Raw genomic sequence first — 14,200 nt, 5'->3', positions numbered from 1 at the left:
TACGTATGATTCACGCTTGTTTATTATTTCAACTATGCGAGAGCAATAACCTACATAACTGACCTTTGCCACTACCATTGGTTAGGAGGGCGCCACTGTACTTGGAAACTTTTTGTGAAACAGTTGGCACCACTGGCAAGTGACAGGACTGTAATCACCTGTGGGTCTAGACAAAGTGCACTTTAAAATCGCAAACCAGTCGAAAGGTGGTCGAAAGGCCTTTTTTGTATGTTTTTTTTTTTTCACTTATCTAGGGGGGTTGGTGATTGCAAATGACAGGACCTTACTCAAGAGTGGTGCCAACTGGTGAGGGCAATGATGATAGCCCTCATAACACATCCTTGGACTTTGTACAGCGCCACCTAGTTCTAAACCAAGTTAATGTGATTTAAATGCATTGAGTAGTTGACACCATTTACCAAAATAATTAAAAGATACAACTTCTCTAAAATAACACTTCTCTAGCCCTGAAAACACAATTAGTTTTCAGTTAACTGTAAAATTTTAATTGAAGTTCAAAAATTTTTTTAAGTACTTTGCTAAAAAATGGTAGAGTCATTATTATTGTATCAAAATGTGACATCATTATGTTTCTATGGCTGTACAAAACAATATCTTATTGGAATCGCATTTTGTCAGCTCTGAAAACCAAACCAATAAATTACATATTATGTATTTACTTTTTTGGTTTGAATAGGTATTTACTACTCAACTTATTGGATCGAGAAGAATCTGGATTCCTTGGGAGGACTTTGACCAGCAGTGAACGTCATTTGGCTGAAACGAACGAACGATCGAACTCATTGGAAACTCACGCGCATATCCCTTCGAGTGCAGTTAGTAGAGAATCAGTTTATTTGGTTTACAAGGCAGGAAGCCACCGTTTTTACCGCGCCCGCGCATAACGTATCTTGTTTAGATCACAGCATAGATACTCAAACCTTTTTGAACTATGAAATAAAGGACTATTATTTGAAACAATTGTAAATTAACCGCTATAACGGATTCCGTGACCATAATGTGTCAGCCTTCGTAGACAAATAACATAGGTGAGAGTCTTAATTCGAAAATATTTTTTAATCGCTTAAACTTATGCTCATTATACCTACCTATGTAACTAAAGCTTTTGCCCGCGGCTTTGCCCGAGTAAATCGTCCTCTGTCACTCCATTTATTGGTGAAAATATTGTGTAATTGGTAGTTTTTGAGTTTATAGTAGACTGAAAAATCGTAAACGCGGGAGAGAAGTTTATTTATGTAGTGACTATTAAAAATTCAAAATAATAATCTAAAGCGTACAGTTAACGAGTAGGGGTGTGATTGGACAGGATTTTTTTCCCAATGTGAGAACACCGTGTTGAGAACTATTTTGTTCCGTCTAGCGATCGCGAAATCCGAGACGAACGTCAATTTGTCTAGGGAGGCTGGTAATCTAGCAAACTAGGTACCTAGTCGCATTTATAAGACAGTTTGCGAACCGCTGGAGTAAATAAAGCTAGATAAAACACACCAGCGTGGTCGGTTGTGCGTCTATTACTAATGCGATGACACTATTTTATTGTTCTGTGTGCAAACAATTCTGATTCATTAATAACCTCGATGTGATGTTATCTATGAATTGATGACCACTGGAGAAACTTGTAGCAACAATTTTTATTTATTTATTTAAAAACTTTATTGCACAATTAAGTATTTACAGTCCTTTGGATCCTACTACACGTTAAAACTGTTTTTACAACCGTTGTTTTGTTTTTCAACACTGCAATGACACAATTTTTGACAATAAGGCACCATCTTTAACTTTAAATCTGACAAAATCCATACAAAAAGATCGGTTACCGTATAGTCACTGAGCTGCAACTGCTAGTTACTTTTGAGTTGCATCTAATTTTCTGCCATGGCGTCCGTTGAGACGCGACACATGACGCGACTAGTTTGAAAGAAAACTCGTTGCAGTTGCGATTCACCGTCTGAGCCCCGATTACGGTAACTTTTAACGTCTACAATCCAGACGCGTTTCTGATTCTGCGATACGATTGGTCAAAACAGCTGACGTACGCTGTTGAACGACCAATCGTATCGCAGAATCGAGAAGCGTGTCTGGATTGTTGACGTTAAAAATTACCGTAATCGGGGCTCTGTTCTGGGCCTTAGTGATAAAGCATTAAATTCAAATTCAGAAACTGTAAAGACTCGTATGCCGTGTGGTTCCAGCAGAGTAGAATAGGATTTTTCCCCTGGATGTTTTAAAAGGCGTCTAAGAGTAATATGCAAACATCAGGCGTCCCCAACCTTTCTGGCCAGTGTGGGAAGTGTAAGCCAAATCCTCTATTTGCTTCTAATAAATTGGAGAGGGTCGTGCTCGTGCAGTGGAGACTAAATGACCCTATGATGATGATGATATAAATGTTAATTGTGTGGAATCCAATTCCTTCTAACGTTCATTGTGATCCAAACAAACTCTTCGAGACGGCAATTTAAACGTCATAAAAAAACAATAAAAGAAATCGAAATGAGTGACGTAATGCGAGTCATTCGTTTGTTTTTGTATGTTTTCCAGCCATTGTTCGTCGTATCGACTATCACTATGGTATCGATGTCTGTGTCTGTTGACCTAGCGGCGGATTGTTTACCATCTATAGTGATTATAAATGTGATGGTATTGAATAGCTGTCTGTTTGTCACGTTTAGATCACTCGAACAACTTTGGAGATAGCTTAAATAATAGAGAATGACATGGCTATCATTTGTCACAAAAATAATAAAGGTATGATCATCGTCATCATCATCAATGATTTCCAAAGAAGCGTAGAGATTGGTAGCGAGATAAGCTCAGCCAGCACCATGCTGAGATTGGTACCTTTTGCTTAAGTCTGATTATATTTTCCTTTCATTTCAACATTTATTTTGTTTACATAAAAGATTTTGGTAAAGGGACGAGCTAAAGAGATAAAGCTTTCTGAAACAGAGAATACAGGTAAAGCCGCAGGTAACAGCTATACTGTATAAAATCAGATGGCAATAGAGATACGAATCGTATTGATTTTCTAATGCAAATTGTTTAACTTTTACTCATTAACGCAAACGAGAATGAATACTCAGGTGGCACGTTAGTTAGTTGTTAGTTAAAAAGTTATGTGTTATTTATAGAGAAAGTAACAATAAAATATTAGACGCAAACTGTTTTATTCAAATATTAATTAAACATTACTAAGATTCTTCAGTATTTCATTTTTATCTACCAATAATAACACAGGTCCGAATATACTACCTTGCATGACTCCCCCTAAATACTATTTATTGTAACGGGACTATTCCCACCTCTCGTTTCCACTGCTGCAACTCCTGTGTAGCCAGGATCTACAGCTTGACCGCCAATAACCCAACCAGTGAAGGTCAAGTTAGACCGGCAACGAAATCAATCAGAAGAACATAAGAGAAATACTATTATAAGCGCTACGCAGTTCTGATTTTGAAATAAACACTTTAAGAAATGACCACACTTCTACCTTTGTTAATAGTCCATTAAAACAATCGACCCAAATTCTTCGGCATAAAATATTAGATAGATGGGGTAAGTTCTTGATTTATGAGCGAGTAAAGGCAAATCGTTGCGTAAGAAGTAGGTACTAAAATTTTATGTTGCATGGATAGAATGGCTTATGAAGTAGGAAGGGTTCTAAAAATATTTCCAAGGTAAGGAAGATGCTGAGTTTGCGTTCAAAAGAGCAATAAACTAAGCTCGATGCGGTTTTGCTGTTTTATGCGGATGCGGTACTTCTTAAGTATTTGGTGTTTTCTAAAGAGTAGGTAATAATACCTAATATCCCGGATCCTGGTTAATGTCATGGACTCGGAGGGAAAAGAAGGACAATAGAGTCCTAGACCTTTGGGGATAAGCCTAACTAACAACCAAACAAGCTAAATATTGTGCTTATGTTAGTAGTGTGTTAAACACTGTTCTGAACTGTCCAACATTCCACGGATCTCATATTGGCAGTCCACCATCGGGCCTTTGTCGCTTGATTACTTTCTATATTACACAGACAACGAACCAAAAGTAAACCTTTGTCAATCAATGAAATTAGCTAAAACCTTGGAGTTATAAAGGACAAAGACTCTATCGTAAACAAAATTCATGCTCCATTTTGGAAAGAATTAAAACTAAACGCTGCAGATTTCCATTCAAAATTAGAATCGCAACGGTTAAATTATGTGACAGAAATATCAAAACAATAACAGCATATAACTACTTTATACAAGACTAAATTATACTTGCTTATTTAGCATAGCATTACTATAACTAATGCGATGTAGTTTTCATTTAAGTCACATATTGTACTGCGTCGTCTGTGTAAGGTTACAGTGGACATATTAACAGCACTTTAGTTGCATTATAGTACCCATTAACACTGATATAGATGCTCCAGTGTTTAAGTTTTGTTTCGCCGTTCTTGTTAACTAGGTCTTAAGTCTATAGCAATAGTGACTGTGTTTAAGAACTAATTATGCAGGCTCGTCACGGACTACCTATGCCACTTCTGCGTCTGATTCCTCAAAAGGCGCCTGTGAGTACTGTTAGAGGCCTTGCAGGCTTGAGCTACTTTTTGGTGTCATTAGTATTGAGAAAGGTATTTATATTGTAATAAAAAATGCCCTAGAACTGACTCGAAGAAGAGCATTGAAGAAGACCAATCTCTGGCAGTTAGATAATTTTAATCCAATCTTTCCAGTTTGGCTGTCAATGAAACCTAATCAGTGAAGGCTGAGTAGTGCCGTGGGATAACTGACTGTCTTTGAACTCACAAAGAATATAACCAGAAGAATCAAAGGAGGGTGGCAGTTCGAAGAATAGACATAGTGACTTCCCTCTGTGCAACCCAGTTATGTTCTGCACATTTCATGGTCATATTAATTGTCAATGATGATGATAGCAGCATTTCCGAAAGTAGAGTCTTTAAGGCTGAGTTGCACCATCTAACTAGAACCGTAACTTTAACGATTACTTTTTGTATGGAGTTTGACAGCTTTTTGACGTTTTTTAAAGCTAAAGTAAGATGGTGCAACCCAGCTTAAGTGTGCTATAAAATCAGTCATTCCCAACCAGTGATCCGTGGAAATACAGTCTGCGAACGATTTTTTTCTTGTACAGCAAGGAAATCTAAGTCCTTGGTCCAGAAAACTTTAATGCTTCTATTATAAATAAATCGTGGATTATCAAGTGTGCTAATCCCTTTAGAACTTTTCGAGGCGACTGTTTGTCTATCTGTCATCGTACGTGACTGCCACTTTGTGTTCATATTGTTATGTTGGTACGACTTCTAAGGCGATGCAAATGTAAGGAAGCCAACAATGGATTGCTGTGGCTAATACGTCCGTATTAATACAGACGATAGCTCATCAGACTATGCTTTTGTATTGTAAAATCGCCACTATTACAGGTAGATAAGATCCCACAGTGTAGCTTGATGTACCAACTACTGGTCTTTGGATAGACCAGACAATTAGAAGTGTTAATTTTTAAGCTTTTGTTAGATTTTGAAGATGAGATAGTGGAACGCTCACAATCTGAAAAGCAGCGTCATTATCATTGCCTATTTATGTCTATTAATATAGGGGATATCAGGGGATTTTTTAAAGATTAGGTACTATTAATCTATGATAGTAACAAAATATTCCTGATAATTTTCCAGGCTAGGTAAATACATAAACTAGTATTAGGGTATTCACCACAATCATTTAGCGGTCGGTCAAACTAGCGAACTTATGGGACTCATAACAAAACTGCAGCACTTGAAGCATTGCGTTTTCCTTTAGCTATTTCAAGTATTAAAAAACACGGTTTACAGCTTAGTTCTAATACTTGCTGTCCTAATTGCATTTCCTTTAACAATTTGTTTTACACAAAACTCTTGTTTCCTGAGTCGTCGGCCGTTTGGTGACTTTGTGGTTCATAACATACTTACTCGTATTTGTTTGTATTGGTCTGGGTATCATAGTACAACCTTTAGTTAGGGACAAGATAGCGCAGTGTAAAATGTCCAAGGATGATATTATTTACTAACTTATTTCAACGGTATATTTAATATTGTTCAGTTAAAAATTCACTAATTACGTCGGAACAAAGCGCACTTCGCGGAAAGGAAGCAGACGGCGCTTGCGCTAAAACAAACAAGATGGCTTCTCGAAATCGACAATCAGACATCTACACGTGCTGTGCAAATGTCAAGGAAACCCTTAACTGAATCATGATCTTGCTGATCAGTTTGATAAGGATATCTAGGGCTTATTTAGATAACTAATTCCGAACTCATAATTCACAAAACAAAATTCAATAAATATAAACAATAACATAGGTACATGGTTATTTTATAATAATTGGCGGTGAAATGTCCAAACATAACTGCAGCGATTTTGAGAAGAAACAAAATTGACATAAAATTTTTGCAATTATTATAAAGGATTGCAAAAGTATTGAGTATTATTCTCATAAGCGCAGAAAGGTTATATTAAAAATGGGTAAATCAATCTTCTAGAATTGAGATCATGGAAGATCGTACCTCTATTCTGACCTCATTTCGGATTTTGTCCTCTTTCCCACGAAATTCCGCAAAAATATACAATGTTTCTAAGGAGTTGGGATCTTTAAATGTTTGTTAAACACCAGCTGTTCCAAAGATGACAAACTAAACGACTGTTGGCTCTATAAAAGTGACTTATCTTTTGCAAATAGGCTTTTATAAAGCGCTTTTACACGTCCCAGGATCACTTAAAACCCTACCTCTGCAATCGGGACAACAAATAGTATAATCTATCGTGTATTAGATAGAGAAATAAACTAGTAAAATTGTAACAGGGTATTCGATCCGGGCACGTTGACATCACTTATCGCGCATCTAGGTCGACGAGAGAGCCATCTGCTCAAGCCGTGCGTTTTAATAGCATATAGTTTGCATGCCAGCGATGTTACTGGCTATAGTAAAAATTAATTGGATAGGTAGTTAAAAGCAGTGAAAAATTTCATGAAACAATCTCTAGAGTTTGATCTTTCAGACAAACAAATATTAATCGAAATTGGTTAACTCTATAAAGTCATACGAAGACGATCGACGCATAAAGTTAGAAAAATTAAAATTGCGAATGCATTCGAATGCGAATCATTGATAATCATCAACAAACTTAGTACCTATAAGTGTTGGAACTGATTTTATGACCATGCAAATTCCAAAATACTTTAACTTTAATATATTTTTAGAATTTGCTACCTAATTATCATTATTCCTTATCCAACAAAACGTTTAGCGAATAGCAAACTGCAATACACAGACGATACGGTATTTTCCATCATACATAATGTTCCATTTAGATCGATATGAATATTCGATTTCGGCACCGTTTCCGATCGATTGATCATATTCAAGGACAGGAAGTCTCCTCAACGGTTGTTGCTGCCAACATAATAAATACAAAACAAAAGCTGTGTTATAATAACTAGATCTAACTGGTAATAAAAAAAACCCTGATAGACAACAGAGCAAGAAAGAAAGAAAAAAAATCCAGTTAGTAAAAAAAATGTGACACAAGAAGAAAAGAAAGAAAAACCGAAATATGAAACAAGCTATCTAAAATCCTATAATTATAACTCACCAGGAAAAGTAGATAAATCATTGAAAATCCTACTGACCAGAGAGTAAAAAATATGGGACTTTCCCAAGACCCTCATCTACTAAGATCAAAAAGTTTTGAGTCATCTCGCACATACAACCTTCTTGCTTTGAACTTGGAACTCGCGTGTTTTGAAAGTAAGAGGTGTTTGCTTTGCATGACGTTAGTAACAAAAAAGTTGCAACTTTTTTCTTTAAAGCTTGCGTTAGCCAGTATTTTACCGTGACAATTTTTTTTTATGTTTACTTTGTGACACAAAACAAAAGATTATGAGGTTCTTAGTTTAAATCAAATTGACAAATAAACTAGCGGAATCGCCAGCCAGTTTTTTATTTTTGTTTACATTGCATGACTCTTTTTACAGAAACAACAATCAGATCGTTCAACCATGACTTCAGCGTTTTCTACCTAATTTCCATTGCAAATGACTTGGATTGATGGTGTGTGGCCTCATAATCAGCTGGCTGATGATTTGTAATGACAAAGGCAATGGACTCGACCAGTTTTTTGTTATCATTGATAACGTTGTTAACTTGATTTACGGTACATGACCCGACTGGCTCGTGCTATGTTGTGATTTGATTTTTTGTTTTTCTTTTTATTAACTTGGTTCTTTATTTTTGTCTGTTATTTTCAGATTAAACTGCAGTTCAGCGCAATCTGATTAATACCTATCTAATGCTTTGTTCAATCCGTTAAAAATATCTTAAAATAATATTATGTATCAGCATTGATTCTTTTGTAAGAGTAGGTACAGATAGATAACAAGAATGCAAAAATACTGGGTTACCAGTTACATTTTTGATACATTTTGAGCTTTTTCCACAGCTTTTACGATTATCATGTCAGAACCTACAGGTACCTACACAGATTAAAAACCCGTTGTTATAACTCAACTGGCCATGAAAAAAACGCACGTCATTTTCTTTTTTCCAATCAGCAACTTTTTCAGCCAGCAGTTTACATAGTCCATTACGAATGTTTTTCAACTTTTTAACGCACTTGAGATTACCTAAAATTGCTAGCAACATTTGTGGCATGCAATCATGCGAGCCGTTGCGACCTTATTGGCAACACGCGAGTGAATTTCTACACTACCCTAGATTAAGTTGGATTAGTATTGCTGTAATGTGAATTGTAAGGGCATAAAATTAATGTACAACTACGTACACAATTTTACAAGGTTTTGTTGTGAATATTATGCAGTTTAGTGCCACGCAAAAGTGTAATGTCTGGTAAACGCGGTTTAAGTCGAATAGAGACGGTTTAATTAACGAATACTCTACAGCATGAAATCTATCTTTTCCAATACACCAGTTGATTCAAGTCTGCAATTACCTAATGAATAAACCTTTTTATGACGAAGATTTTTTAATTGATGTAGGTACGAGTGTCACATCTGGGAATCAAACCCAAGAATTCCGCATATGATGTAGGTAGAGAGACCACACCTAGCTATCATCTCACTAAACCAACCACGTAAGTCACTCGTGTATAATACCTGCTGAAAAGCAAGTATTTTCAACGTAAAAAGGTAAGAAATTACTTCATAAAATTCCTTTCATTTACAAAATGATAACTACCTAGAATTGCGTATTCATAATATTTTATTTGCGCTAACTGTTGAGCAGTCACGACGCGATAACAGTAACCTTATTGTAGGAATATTATCTAAAACATACATTGTACAGTTAAATCTATTTTAAGGCCAGTGTTTAGGTTTGAACACCGCGGGATAATAACTGTTATTCAGTTTCATTGCTGAACATTTTTAAAATGTAAGCTGAATCTGTTGTATGTGAAGCGTTATGGAAGAAATTCCTTCGCTGTAATCAAGTGTAACAGAAAAAAAGATGTGAGCAGGCTTGCCAACTGTTAGAAAATTACTGTCACCTGGATTCACTTCAGTTTGCGCGCCATATTTTTACAGATTAAAAATAAAACAAAATATTTTTTATCGCTTTACTCCTTTTTACTCAGAAGTAGGATAAAATGAGTACTTAGTGAGTTTTTCGATAATTATTAATTAGGTATTAATGAAAAAGCATAATTTGTTGTATTACCTATATTAATTAGGTACTTACTTAAGTAAAGAGTGGTGATTGGGAAATACCAGTAAATATAATTTAATAAAAATACCTTTATAATAATTTCCTACTCATTATAAATTATAATGTACCTACCTAATTATCTGAAAAACTTCCTTCCGTACCAGTAATTTGTTGATTTATTGAATAAAAATTATAATATCGTAATCGTATTCAATTGGCCTTTGTATTGTAGGCCGCAGTTATTTCCAATCGATCAAATCGTTTGATCTATAGATCGAAAACTGCTTGTTTGTTTTCATTATTCTTTCGACTCTTCATAGTAATTATGCTAAAGTATCGACAAAAAACTTGGCCAAGCACCTCTAGCGTTACAAATCCGTAATTAATTTCAATTACTTAATGACCACTTTGTGGGCAGTGAACTAATCACGCGTTAACATAATCGCTTGTTAGAAAGCGAGAGCTAGTACCTAGTTAACTTTGAGTTACCGTACTCTCGGTTAATCATGTACCATTTAAAATCCAATGTAACAAACGGTATAAAGTGTATCTCTTGAGAAAATTAACGTAATTCACTCGATAATCAGTGTAACTGATTCCCACCTGAGGAATTTTTACGAGCAAAATACATTTTTCGATAAATTTAGCATTATTAGTGAAAAGAACAAGAAAATCAGTGATAGTTTGTTGTTTATACGTTTCAATGAATAATGAGCTTTGACTGTATGTTTTAATGTGTAATATTTTAGGTACATCTGTAGTACCGATAGTGACTACATTTGTAGTTTAAGGACAATAAGGAAACTATATTTTTACGATTGTAAAATACTAGAAAGCAAGGAATCATAACTATTCGGAAAAGTGTAGTAGCGGTTTGGGGTTAATTGTTTTGTAGCAAGGATAATAAGTTATTTAATAAATTAATTATTTGAATACTGTCGGAATTCAACCGAACAAAAAACAAGACTAAAATATTACTATTGCACTAATGAATTCATACACCGAATACCAAAATTAAGTATTGGTATTGTTAATTAAGGACAAAGATTGGGTTTTCCTAGACCGATCAATAACATTTTTACTGCCATTAATTACTTTTCCCACTCAATTTAAGAACTGTATTATAACGAACTCAAAAGACGTTTCGACCAATCTATTAGTCACTCAATGATCCGTCCACGTACAATTTTAATTAATAATAAATGACGCATAGCATTTATTGTTATTGTGAGCCCGTTTGTCTGTATGTACGTAAATAGAGGTACCAGCGGCAACAGGAAACCTTATGCAAAACTAAAATGAGTGACATCATCATATCCTCCATAACGAGCGGGAGCATGCAAATCAATTCGCCATATTTAATACCAACATACGCATACGAACTGTCAAATGGTAATTTGGCGCGAAAAGTTCCGCAACTTTTTTAATTTGTTTTGAAGCTAATGCATTCATAAATCGAATACATTTACATAGTTCTTATAATCATGAACTAGTTCAAAACAAAAATAACATTTGAACGGCATAATAATACCTGAGGATAATATTTAGCTGTTTGTTTTTGAGGAAAAATGCGACAATAATAACAAAACTAACCTCGTCCTCCTCGTCGTCGTTGTAATACGGGTCTAACAGCATATTCTTCCAGAATATCACGTCAGAGGTCACCGCATACGCGTCGTGGTCCCTCATGTTCGCGTACAAGGGGCTCTCCCGGCCCGCACCATCGGAGCTGGCACTCATGGACACACTCTCCACCTCGATACTGCCTCCGCACGAGCAGCCTTCGTCTGTGTAACTGTATCCATACTCGATTTCTTCGTAAATGTTTTCGTCGGTGATCGCGTCGCGGACCGGCTCGTAGCCGTCGTCGAGCGGCTTGTGGCGCGTCATAGCGACTGACTCCGGCTCCGTGACACACCTGCCCGGGTCTCCCACCTCGTGCAACGCGTACACCGAGTACCTATTCGGCAACAGCTCGCCGGCCGTATGGAAAGACAATCGAGATATTGTCGCGTGGTGCTGCGCTAACACCCGCTGCAGTATTTCGTCTGACTTGTGGAAACCACTCGACTGGTACCACATCGCTGCGTATGCATCCTTCCCATCGTTCTCGGCGTCTGTGCTGCATTCTTTATAACTCCAACAAGTGCTTGTCGATTCACTATCAGACACAGGCTCAGTCTTCACTTCTACGTTGTCGTATATCGACGACGAACTAGAAGGCGACTTTAAACGACCTCTCCTTGGAGGGATCGGAGGAACTTTCTCTGGCACTTCGACCTTCGCCGCAATAGGCGTACTGGTCACGAACGACACATCAGATAGAGTCGATTCACCATCACTACATTCTTCCACACCGTTAACTAAATCTTTCACTGTTTCTGTTTTCACAACACACTTTTCTTTCGTATCACTCATACCTTCTAGGCACTCGTCGAATATGTTGAGAATGCTGAGAGACACTTCCTTTTCTTCGGGGGCGAGGTTTTTTTGGTATTCGTCTAGCTTGAAGATCTCCTTGCCCAGCTGAGAAAGTATTTCGTCGAATGCACTGTCGGGGGACGCGCTTGTTTTGTCGGAGTCTTCGGATTCTGGCGAGGGAGATCTGACAGTGATCAGTGGGTCGTACTCCTCGGTGAAGTCTCTAATAGCGCCCAGCCACGCGATCACAGGCTGAGCGGAACGGTCCTCGCGCAGTGTGGCCGCCACGGCCGTCGGAATCCAACTTGTCACTTCACACATTATGCCGTACTCGCTCAAAACCCGATAACCGGTGTGTGATTCACTGGATTCCGCGAAGGGACCGCGTTTGTTGATGCGACCATCGTAAGCCGCGCCGATCTAAAACTCATTAGAGCACTGCGCTCGCTCTCAGTTTCATATCAGCGACATTTGCACTCGGCCGCGATTGCTTATCGGTGTCTTATAAAACACGAGCACATCTCCGTTGCTAACCTTTTTGTTTAAAAAATAAAACTGACACGGAAATACTGGCCGGAAAGTAATAAAAATTTCGAATAAAAATTCTCGCGCGCGTTTGACGTGTGTTCGCGCGCTTTTCCTCCGATTTTAAAAATGGAGGAGCGTCCGCCCGCGGGCCGTCCGCCGCGATAGTGTTGCGCCGAGCAATTAATTCGATGCGTTCCTCCGGAGTCTGTGCAGTGCGAGTTTGTGACCGATATTCGTCGTTATTTCTGTGAGCGCGCGTGGCGTAACCGAACTAAAAGCAATGGCAATGCACAGTGCATTAGATAAATGAGCGGATCGGGCATCAGTGAATNAGAAAGCTTAAGAATAACGAATAAAATAAAAATAAATGTTGAGCTCCATACAAAAAAAAAGGAAATTGTCAATAACTTTTTAAATAATAACTTTATCAAGAAACGTTACATGACATAAAATATTCCTTTTTGGTAAAGGAACACATTGGCATATTTATTTTTTCAAAATTAGGCACTTGATTTTTGAGCGACGCTAAGTCTATGAAGCTCTAATATCAGCCCACCGTGCGCCGGCCCGTCAATATTAGCTTTATCCCGCCGCCTATTTGCTTTCATTCATGGGGCGTCCACAACATAATTTAATAATGGAATTTCTCAGCAGAGTTATGCGTATTTAATAATACAAAGCATTTAATTTATAGCTCTACCAACAGCAAAATTATGTTTAATCCTGTTTGGTAGCGCCACATAAGAGTGCGTCATCCCATTGATAAGCATTCGCAGCCACGTGATATAGCGAAGGTCATTGTCCTGTTTTAATTCATTTATTTTAAAAAATCCAGAATTAGCTATATTTATATTTACTTAACTTTTAAAAGGGGAAAAATAAACACTATGTAGCCTGCATAATATTTTTCATCACCTACAAGCTTTGTCTGTATTAGGTACACTTCAAACACTTCAAAATGTGTAAGTAGGTACAATTTCTGATTAATTAAGTACATAGATATAGTACTTAGTCATACAGATACTTATGTGTTACGTATCAAAGTTAGCATACCGAGGGCAGTGCCATCTTCCCAGATGCGGTAATAAGTCAAATAAAAGATAAGAATAACACACAGTATTCTTTCTGTATGGCTGGTACCTAAATCGAATAATCATAATGTTCAAACTTTAAGTCATAAAAAGACTCGTATGTATTTGAAATAATGTGATAGCATTTAACAGCCAGAGAAATAAAGACACAAGCTACCTCTTTGTTACCAGCAGTTCATAAATTACAGACAAAGGTGGTTTGCCATGTTCATTTATTTTAGTATTTTTGTTTAGACGTTTTGGCATTTTATAAACTTCTTTTTCCAGAAGCTTAGGTAATGAAAATTTATAAAGTTATTTTGTAAGTTATTGACATATTTTTACTGAAAAAATGTTATAAGAAGGTAAGTACCTAAATATATTTAATTACAAAAAATAATTAATTTCGTTATCATTAAAAATAAACGTTGTAGACAGCTATAATTTTGCCAATTAACAAATTAAC

General features: G+C 36.8%; 1 protein-coding gene across 2 annotated transcripts in view; it reads right to left on the bottom strand.

Annotated features, from left to right (window-relative positions):
• LOC114360851 (uncharacterized) overlaps positions 1 to 14,200 on the bottom strand; it is a 143,556-nt gene that overhangs the window by 30,121 nt on the left and 99,235 nt on the right. The window contains exon 1 of one of the 2 annotated variants that reach the window (XM_028315679.1): positions 11,309 to 12,882. The exons of the other annotated variant lie outside the window; for it this stretch is intronic. Coding sequence (XP_028171480.1) covers positions 11,309 to 12,457 — 1,149 coding nt within the window. The 5' untranslated portion in view covers positions 12,458 to 12,882. Of the gene's footprint in view, positions 1 to 11,308; positions 12,883 to 14,200 lie in introns of those variants that run through there. 2 annotated transcript variants of the gene reach the window in all.

This window comes from Ostrinia furnacalis, unplaced genomic scaffold (genome assembly GCF_004193835.3).
Source record: "Ostrinia furnacalis isolate ACB-3 unplaced genomic scaffold, ASM419383v2 OfSCF5188, whole genome shotgun sequence".
NCBI lineage: Eukaryota > Metazoa > Arthropoda > Insecta > Lepidoptera > Crambidae > Ostrinia > Ostrinia furnacalis.
Note: the sequence above shows the minus strand (reverse complement) of the source record. Positions and strands in the feature narration are given on the sequence as shown.